At 33.1% G+C, this 11,070-nt stretch overlaps 1 protein-coding gene across 1 annotated transcript in view; it reads right to left on the bottom strand.

The window, feature by feature from the left end:
* Positions 1 to 2,378: 2,378 nt before the first annotated feature.
* MS3_00009204 (uncharacterized protein) overlaps positions 2,379 to 11,070 on the bottom strand; it is a 42,149-nt gene continuing 33,457 nt past the window's right edge. The window contains exon 3 of the mRNA XM_035733270.2: positions 2,379 to 3,198. Coding sequence (XP_035587592.1) covers positions 2,731 to 3,198 — 468 coding nt within the window. The 3' untranslated portion in view covers positions 2,379 to 2,730. The remainder of the gene's footprint in view (positions 3,199 to 11,070) is intronic.

Below are 11,070 nucleotides of genomic sequence, written 5' to 3'. Positions count from 1 at the left end.
ATTTGACGTTATGCTTTATTACCATGGTTTTTCAAGTATATAAGGTACTTCAACATGAATTATTGTACATTACCTAACTACAAATGATGATGATGATTGTTATTATTTTTTTATTGTAATACCACATTTTAAATATTCTGTATGATAGAAACGATATCATTTAATGATATCGTTTGTTTGTCGGTCATTATTCTATCCCTTTTTATATCCACCGCAATAATCAATAATTGTACTTAAAATTACCAAGTAACCAGGAAAAATTCGACATCAGTTTTGTTTACTTTTTTTATTCCTTTGATAAGTTTAGTAGAATTAAGAAAACAAAACATGCTTCTAAGTAGAGGTATTTTAGTATTCATAATGGTGCCTTTAGGTGACAGAAATTTGTTTGTTTTTTCCTTAAAACAAACTCCTGCCTACAATGTCAGTTGTTATGTTTATGTAATAGTTATAAGCGTTGAAATGACATTTTTATAAGTATAAAGATTTAGTTTCTAAGATGAAATATTTTCATTAGTGTTCGTTTACTTAAATTATAAACTAAGCAAAATTGAAACTATATCTCATAACGCCGATCCAGTGATTCCAATGATAAACTTATACATCGAAAACTGAATAATCTGGTTTAGATCACCGGCTCGAGTTGTGGTTGTCAACATTGAAGATATTGGTCATGAAAAGTATCAGTTACTATGAATTAAGTAATATTTTAATTTTTTCTGGGGCCATATATCTATCATCACAAATCAATCGCCAGATAGATTTATAGAATAGAAAATATCCGTAAAAGTAGTGAAAAAGTCATTTATAAACTCAGAAGCAAGCATGCAAGATCCAGAACGCGGGATCAGAAACGAGGACGTTCTGTCACATGCCCGAATGTCTAACCTGTTGTTATAACTTGTGTCCTGAGTGCCCTGTTGATGTATACGTAATGATACCTCCAATTAGAGAGCAGTGATTTATCGATCGGACTGATGACGCATAAAACCCGTGCAAGCAGTCTAGAGTACTTATCAATCCTGCTTCCTGCCTGGCCCAGCCGGTTAAGTCCAGAACACTAATCGCAGCCTCTGCAATATGAATCGTTTATGTCAAACATACTCGGTTTATATACCAACCAAACAGGCTACATCGTACCATGAAATAGGAAACAACATTTGTACAAGATTTAACCAAATATGGATGTGAATGATAGAGGTAGTAATTAATAGACAGGGCATAATTCAAGAATGTTAGATCGTATTATAATAGCTCATAGGTTAAAATAAAGCTCATAATAAGTTGGACGTGAATATGTATAGTCTAGTTATTTGACAATTATACGATAAAAATATACGCATAGTATTGGTTCATAAATGGATCCCAAAAGTTACCATTCATTATGCTTATCGGGATATAACACCTGTACACCACTGAATCAGGACTCCACATTGTTAATGTCTAAGGTTCAGCCACTGAGGGTTTTTAGGTTTTCAATGATAGTCTAACATCGATCGGTTCATGATCTCAATGAAATTCAATATTTTCCACAACCCAAAATCGAAAATGATACATTACTACTTCTTGTATAGTATATATATGTATATATATCCATGTGAACTCTAAGCGAGACAGCTGAGTATTACTAAACGTTGTACTGTAGATCATTGTTTTTACGGTAACCATTTGTATTAAGACATTATTGATGGACGTTAACTTCCGATCAAGTGATCTTAATATTAATTTTCGGTCTCTTCTTTCACATTTCATAATTGTTATTTGCTAAAACAGATCAGTTTACTGTGAAAATATGTTGAAACATTGATTTTATCCCCTCAAATCTTAACAATCAAATCAAATGGTATCATAATAAACTTCAGCTATGTAAAATAAGTGACTGAAACTCAGATCACATTTTAAGAACTCTATTAAACTCATAATAGTAGAACATATCGATCTGAAAGTAAACTGTTTAAACTTAGGACCATACGTAACTTTAAATAAATTTCTAATCTTTAACAATGTTTCCCTATAATGAGTTTAAAAAAAGCGATAGATATACTTCATTGACTAGCTTCTAGCAAGAAATCCTCTGTACAACGATTAACACACGTACTGTAGTGTGTACTACTGATGTCAACAGATATAAATAGTATGTATCACCAATCGAGAGTAGAATACCTGATAGCAAACAGTTAAGAAGATCAAACAGAACAAAATGAAGGAATAATACAAATCTGAAATAATTGATTAACATTTCACAAATGAAATATTTACTATATAGTTCTTACATTTCACTAAGACATTCTATAATTTTGTATCCAAGTACATTTCATTATCCCCAACTTATATGTTCTCGTTGACTTTAGCACTTTTATCAATATTAATAACCATAATAAAGTATATTTATATATTTTAAAATAGAAAATAATACAGAATATTAACATTTGTCATGAAATAAATGACATTTCTATATAATCATAATCATAAATCTTTCACAATGTTATCATGATATTATTATACTGAACCAATACATAGTAATAATGGTACGTGTAAATGTATACAAAATACATTTTAACTTCTTTTTACTTCTGTTTAAAATAAACAGTATAGATTAAAACATAATCTATCTAGATAGTTTTACATTATTAACACCACTTAAGTATCTTGAATGTGTTGTTGTTGTTGTAGTGGTGGTGGTGCTGGTGGTGGTGTTGGTGGTTATTGTTATTAGTGTCTTGTTTTGTTTTAAGCATCTGAAATACGATTTACATTTGATTTATCATGTAATTCACTATGAGTAGTTGAATGATTGATTGGGAAATAATGAATAGAATTTGAATTCCCTTCATTTATAGATGATGGTTGATTCATACGAATCATTGGCAATTGTATATTATTATTGTTGCTACGTGTTAACAAATTTGTTTTATTTGATGAACGTGTTAATTTAGGTAAACGTATTTTAAAACATGATAAAAAGCATGAATAAAATAAATGATAAATATCTTGTCGAAAATTTTTATTTATCCATGCATATATAAATGGATTATAACATGTGGATGAATCACGAGCGAAATTTGCTGCAGCCCATGCTTTAATTGAATAAGATTTAAACCAAAAGTCACGATTAATTAATCCATGTAAATAGATTGTATGCCTTGGTAATTGTGATAAACCATACATTAATGCTACTAATGTTAACATTTTCACCATCTGAAATGAATAAATACATTATATAATCGTATACATTGAAAACAAAAAGGTTGCATGAATTGTGTATAGTCATTCTATTTAACAGTGAAAGCTCCTAAATGCCCTGGTACGGCCGAGAGCGGGGAGAGTCCGCTCTCCCTCTCCAAATGCTCTCACATGGACACGTGTATATAGCCTCTGTCAGGGAAGTCCTACTCATTGCCTTCTTAGTGGCACTGGTGCTGTTTACGAAAATGAGACGACGAAAAGCGAATGTCCGACGCTTTAACCGGGCCGGTCGAGACGGTGAGTCCATCTAAGGGAGTTGGAAAACCGTGATTCCAAACCAATGGTGCACATGAGCTCCAGTATCCTGAAGGAACAAACTTCGTATGAACTAATCGTTGGTGACTGGCTACCATGGGACTGCATCTCCTTGGGAATCTCCACTGCCTTGTGGATCAGACTTTCAGGTCGAAGGTTCCAAGTGTGGGCCCTTAAGAAAACCATCTGCTTCGGTGTGGGCACCCAGGCCCTCACACATATCAAATGAGATTTGTGTGGCGGATTATTATTATTATTATTATTATTATTATTAATGGCTTTATCCAATATTATATTTTAGTACAATATATAATTCTCAGCACAGGGTATTTCAACAAGTTACTTAGGCAACAACAAAAATAAACACTAACAAATACAAAAAAAGTTTTCCTTGTACCAATGTCTATGTCTTAAAATAAATAAATAAAAATAAATAATAGTTACTATCTATTGAGAAAAATATTTCTGAGCTAGTGTATAGCTATTAACTCGTTTTAATCATAATCTTGTTTAGCTTAAGTACTACTTCAGACAGTCACTTTTTCTTTAACAAAAGTTTTTTTGGCAAACATCACGTTTGTATCTACAGAGATTATTAGGTTTTAGTCTAAACTGTTCAATAATCATTGAGTAATCATATAACGAATTAGTATGGGGATTTGTGAATTCACGAGTCAATTTAAATCGGACTAACATTGTAAACCTTGAGGCACTGGACGGCCAGGACCAGTGGAGTCCAATCTATATGGGATGAAGATAGTTATTCGCTTCAGATAATGAATGGTTACAAAAGATCATGGATCGATTAAAGTTAGACATTAATATCGTTGGATAACGGCCCAGTGATCTAGAGGTTAGAGGTTCGTGAGCGAAACCAAAGTTTCCGGGTTTGAGTCCTGCATGCGCAATCTTGGATGTGCATCGTTTAGAAGTCGCATAATAGGACAAAAACGACCGTTCAGTGCTTCCAGGTTATCAGTAGTGGTCTAGCTTAGATTGGCTTGCGAATTCAACTGTACAAGTATTTATCCAATTGCCAATAGTAACTTTACATGAGATAATCTCATGATATAATCTCATCCCCAAATGCTCTGGTAAGACCGAGAGTAGAGTCAGCTTTCCCTCTTGAAATGCTGTCAATTGCCCACGTGCATACAACCACTGGCAGGGAAGTCCTACTCACTGAGTTCTTGCGACGGGGGTGTTGTTTACAAAAATGTGAGGACAAAAAGTGAATGTCCGACGCCTTAACCGGGTAGGTATGTAGAGAGGGAGTGGGAAAATCCTGATTCCAAACCAACAGTGTACATGGGTTCCATGATCCTAAGGAAACTAATGTTGTATGAGCCAATTGTCGGCCACTGGCTACCTTAAGACTGCCTTATGGGTCAGACCTTTAAATCAAAGGCTAGTGGTGTAGCCCCCTCTGAAAGCCACCTGCTTCGGTTTGGGAATCCAGGCAGTATCCAAACCATTACATAAATCGAATGATTTATATGGCGCATATCTGTTTGGTGCCTTCTTGTACCAATGTTTATGTATTTAACTAAATAAAAATCAGCAACAAAACACAAACAAATTTGTCTTTCTATCTATAGTTTTTTACAAGACGGACATTTGTTTAAAGATTTACACCCTCTTTTGAAAATTATCTTGTGCACAAAAGATGGTAAATCAATCCGTCGAAAGAATACTTTAATATATACAAACATGTTTTATCTAAAGCTGCAATAGTTATGATTAAATAATTACGTAATTGAATTCTTGAACAGTATGTCAACTGACATTAACAGATATACGTTTATAGATGCAAAAGTAGTGGGACAATCTCGTATATGATTATCGATTAAGTTACTAAAATTAACGCGAATTAATAAATACGCATGTTTATAATATTGTCTTAGTCAGTCAGTAACAACGTAGAACTTCGTACGTTCGTACGTACATCAGTTCGAGTTGCCAGACCACAATATTGTCCTAAACAAACTATTTATCGTATGCTATACATAACTATAATTCTATTCGAAGTTTTTCTGACTTTAAGGAACGTTTACTTTATAAAGGTTACTTCAAGCTCATTAACTGAAAGCAGTTTATGATGTAGAAACTTTGATGAGGGATTAAATGTCTTAAAAATAATAAAGATGAAATATACATCTACTTTTATGCGTTACATGTATCTCATTCTGATGATCAAATCTGTTTCACCTTATATCAAAACATTTTTGATTGAGATCATGAACTAATCAATGTTAGAGAGGTAATTCTTAGAGTTCTAGTGAGAAACCGTGACCAGTGGAGATAGTCTGTGTCGGATAGAGACAGGTATCTACCTCAGACAATGAAAGACAGTAGCGTAATGTCGTGGATTATCTGAAGTCAGGCATTAACACCATTGAACACCGGCTCAGTGGTCTAGAGGTTAAGCGTTCAAACGCGAAACCGAAGGTCCTGAATTCGAATTCTGTGTGCGGTATCGTAGAATTCCCCTACTAGAACGTAATGGCCATCCAGTTCTTGCAAGTTTTTAGTGATGGTTTAACATTGATCGACTCGTCATCTCACTCAAAAACTCAACAATCTTCACAACCCCATTACTGATCACATCAAATTGTTTGTGACAATAGATTCTTTGATGTTAGTTATTTACTGTGTTATCATTGGCTAGATAACTTTAGAAATTATTTTATTCTGGTTTCAAACTAGTTTTACAGTGATCGCTCAAAACCTTGTCTTGATCTGAATACATGAGACATTCAGGTCACGTACATAAAAAGTAAGTATGAGATCTCCAGGCATTTATGGAATGATCGATACTTTAAATTATAGTTCAATTTTTGTTACAGCATGATTAGGTACAGCATTGATTTTTTTTCTGACATGTTACGATACATTTAAATACTTCCGCATGGAAGATAAAGCATTTTATTCATTAAAATGATAAAATTCTGACAATATGATTTTGTTCCATATTTTAGCCAAGTAGAAATGTAAATTATACATAGAAATTACATAAGAACAACAAGAGATATAAATGTAAACAATATGACCGTAATTTAAATATAAGCGGATATGGATATTGGCTAGCAGTTGAATTCAGGACACATATTTCGTCCTAGTTGGGACTCGTTGGCTAGATATACCGGTATCTTAGAGTCCACATTCACTCTGATCCAGTACCGTTCTCTTCAGATTTCATCGCGTTATCCACCGAGCTTTTGAGTCCTGATAGTCAGATAATCCCAAATAAAAAGAAACACGTATCCTGGATTCCACTGGTATCCACCACCCATCTTTGCTTGAAATGCTCGTGAATTATGAGAATATAGAGGCAATACGTATAAAGTGAACATATGTCAATATGTGACTGGTCAACTGAAGTCCTAAACTTCATAGGGACGATTCAAATAACCAATAAAATAATGAAGTAATTTAAATATGTTTCATAGTTTCGCTGTGTCTCATAGGTAATAAGGTAGGTTTATAATTTTCTTATATCTTTATGGATATGAGTTTAGATAGATATTTGAAGTTCTCCAAATAACTGACCAATACCTTTTCAACAAATACAAACCATTCAGTTCATTCATATCATTTTCTTCGGATACATTCTGAAAGAATAATTCACATATACAAATGAAGTACACAAGGAGCACAACAATTTCACATTGATGCGTCTAACAAATATTATATACTACGACAAGGACAGGTTATAGGAGTTGAACTAATCAGAATCCTATCATCTAAGGTATTCAAGTTACTATTAAGAGTGATGTGATTTAATTCAGTAGTAGTCACATTCTTAACAATAACTATATCAAGAAAACGTAAAACTCTCCAGCTACTGAACGTTTTGCCTAGATCTTTAGCAATTGTTTTCTACAAAACATTCACCAATTTATTCTTGGATTGGTTGGAGTTAGACATTAACACCGTTGGATGCCAGCTCCGTGATATAGAGGTTAGCCATTCGCGAACGAGACCGAAGGTCCTGGGTTCGAGCTCCACTTGCGAGATCGTGTATGCGCACTGCTGAGGAGTCTCATACTAGGAAGAAACAGTCGTTCAGTGCTTCCAGGTATTCAATGGCGGTCTAGATGAGATCAACTCATGAATTCAGTCATTAAATTACGCTAATTTATTATTTTAACTTTGGACTGAATGTATTTTTCCGTTTCTTAGACACAAAGAAATACAAACAGTTGCGTTTCAAACAAAGAATTATTGTGCTATTATACATTTTTTCACCAACACCAATACCTGGTTGATGCAGACATTGCTTGACAATTGTATCAAAATTATAATTGCAAGCTAACCAAAGTAAATTAACTTAGGAATCTCAACTGTTTACAAATTCAAAGTTTATGAATAACATTATGACTTATAACTGAATCTCGTTTCCTATTAGCATTGTTTTATAACATTATTATTTAATAATCATCACTTCACAACAACCAACTAAACGTCTCAGTTCAACTTATATTTGATGAAATCCATTTGGAAAAGTCTTCTTTTGCAACATTTGTCATATAAAAACAATAAAACATGCATTTTGCATTGTTTGTTTGAATGTTCACATTGATGTTTAAAACTTTAACTGACCAGTTTCTTATCGACCCATGTGCATCCTGTACGGATTGCCTTGAGATTGCCTGAAGTCACAAGGATTATAAGCAAAGATGGGTGGTGGGTAGCCATGGAATCCAGGACGCACGTTTAGTGACTTAGGTAATGTCGAGGCAATCGGCACACAAGGCACATATGTCAATAACAGACTGATCAATTACAGTACTAAACATCAATCGGAACATTCAAACAAATAATACAAAATGATTTAAAACTTCACTTCATTGCACAAGCAAGTGGCTATCAGGACTCATTAATTAAATGGATGATGAAATGACGTTTGAAGTGAACGGTACTGGACTGGAATCCTGGAGTGAACATCAACTCTGAAATACATGTACATCCAGCTGACGAGTCCTCATTAGAAAAAATGCGTGTCCTGCAATCCACTTCTAGCCACCATCCATCTATGTTCATAAGTAAAATATGCACTGATAATTTTGTGAAATTATCAACCAGTTTCTTAATAGTTAAATGCTATTTGCTAATCGATTTAGCCTTGACACCGACTGATATTAATGATAGCGTAAATATGTCATTTCATGACATTCATTTAATATAATATTAATACTGTTATCCCCTGGAGATATAAGTTTGAATTATAGTTCAGTTGCCAAAAAATATTTCAAAGGTATGCTGAATCGTCGTTTCTTCGTTCATTGTTTACATCTATTTGAAAATGTGACATTGTTATTTATTTAAGTAGTATATATCTACATATTTAGTTATCAAGCTTCAAGCTGATATTCAATGTTGACTTAGATGTATACACTCAGTATGTAGCTAATTTAGTAAACTAATACTTTATATGATACAATGGTTTACATAACTTTAATGTTAGACTTTTTCATTTTACTTGGCAACAATAAATTTGTATGTAATCGAATCAATAATAATCACATATCATGGTCAGCATATTTCTTTATTCTGTTCACCACACATTGTCACTTAATAACTCTCTATTTGATATCATTCTATAATTCGATGCTACTTGTATTGATCTTTAAATACATACCAATTATCCTATGTTTTAGCTTTATTCAATTCTAGCTCTGATTTCGTTAGCGAAAGTTGACGTACTACAAAATTTAAGACCAAGAGATAATGATTGTAGCTGAATAGTCAATAATGTTATACTGGAGTAATTGAAAATAGATTTCTCTTGCGATTACGGAAAAGTAGCTTCAGTCTTGATCTTCCGTATGATTTTTGCCAACAATATCAATTGTAATCTTTGAATTTGAGACGTTGATCATCTGTCAAATCATAGAATGTATGTGAACGTAATGAAATATTCCAATATCTTTTTCGTATTCAAAGATAGTATAGGTTGTTTTAATTATCTGATCAGTTGCATGGATGCTATGACAGTAAAGGAACTCAGTTGACTTCTTAGGTTTTCTGTCAAGCTTGCCATAGCGAATGGCAGAATCAATTTTCCGAAAAGTTGTATAGATAAACGTGAATATCCAAGACCATTTTTCAAATCATTACGGCGGAAGCATATCCATCCAAATCATGGTTATTTGAAATGTCTTATCCTGAATTATGTGGATGAAATTAAGTCTAGAATACCAGAATTGGAACAGAATATTTCATTACGTTCACATACATTCTATGATTTGACAGATGATCAACGTCTCAAATTCAAAGATTACAATTGATATTGTTGGCAAAAATCATACGGAAGATCAAGACTGAAGCTACTTTTCCGTAATCGCAAGAGAAATCTATTTTCAATTGCTCTGGTATGACATGATTGACTATTCAGCTACAATCATTATCTCTTGGTCCTGAATTTTGTAGTACGTCAACTTTCACTAACGAAATTAGCGCTGTAATCCAGTTTAAAATCCTCATTCGTTAGACATGTGACCTTATTCCAGTATCTAATAAAGATTATGAGCATTTCAAAACAACTCTTGTAGACTGTTATTCAATTCATTTTTAGGCTACTGAACATTCTTACTTATTGTATTTCGAAAACGGTATCCGAAGTACTTATCATCTAGTATGTAAGAAAATATCTCAATAAAATTATGATTCCATTTTTAAAATGATCACATATCTTCCTAATCAGTATTACATAATGGTACAGACAATAAAATGGGGTTCGTGTTTTTAATGGATATCTGAGGCGAGACTATAATTTATAGACGAAACAATCAGATTTAAGATAAAAGGTCTTGGGTTTTTGCGTGAAATTCACTTATTCATTCATTTGGCTAAATAGAATTTTGGCAATTTAACTGATGTCAGTTCATGATGAAAACCCTAAATCTAATTCTTAACCTTAACCATCAACTGTAAATCATAATTTTAATTACTTACACTGGTTTATCACCCTAATTTAACACTGATAAGTAGACGTATACTTTCAAGGTCACTAAGGCGTTGCTTAAAGGTCATTCATAAATCAAAGTCTCACCGATATTGTTATTCACGATGTTTTGAGTAAAGTTCGTACTCCTTTAACCTTATGACAAATTATGAAACAGGTGTAATAAACTTTCATTATTCTAGTTATAAGACTATTCTATTGAACTATACATTATGCCATATAGCGATTTTGCGAGGACATTTGTTACTTTATACAATGTACAAATATTAGAAACTTGTTATTCATCATGAAATATTTCAACAGAGGTAAGCAGCATATGAGAACTACTATTTAGCTACTATGAATTGAACATTTATGGAATATCACTCACTTTCAGAGAGACAATTTATTTACCTCCTTTTGTTCTATCCACTTGTGTCCGAAATTTCAGCTGCTCTGGAAATTACAGCCTTATCGAGCTTATAACCTTGCAACTTAGTCACTGCGTCAATGAGCACTACCATTCACAGTTGGTATGACAAAAACAATAAGCCGCTCCGTTCTATTGTAAATACTTGATGACGATCAATTAACAGATAAAACTAAGTCATTCACATTAATTT

This window comes from Schistosoma haematobium, chromosome 5, assembly GCF_000699445.3.
Source record: "Schistosoma haematobium chromosome 5, whole genome shotgun sequence".
Classification (NCBI taxonomy): domain Eukaryota; kingdom Metazoa; phylum Platyhelminthes; class Trematoda; order Strigeidida; family Schistosomatidae; genus Schistosoma; species Schistosoma haematobium.
This window is presented reverse-complemented; position numbering and strand designations above follow the sequence as displayed.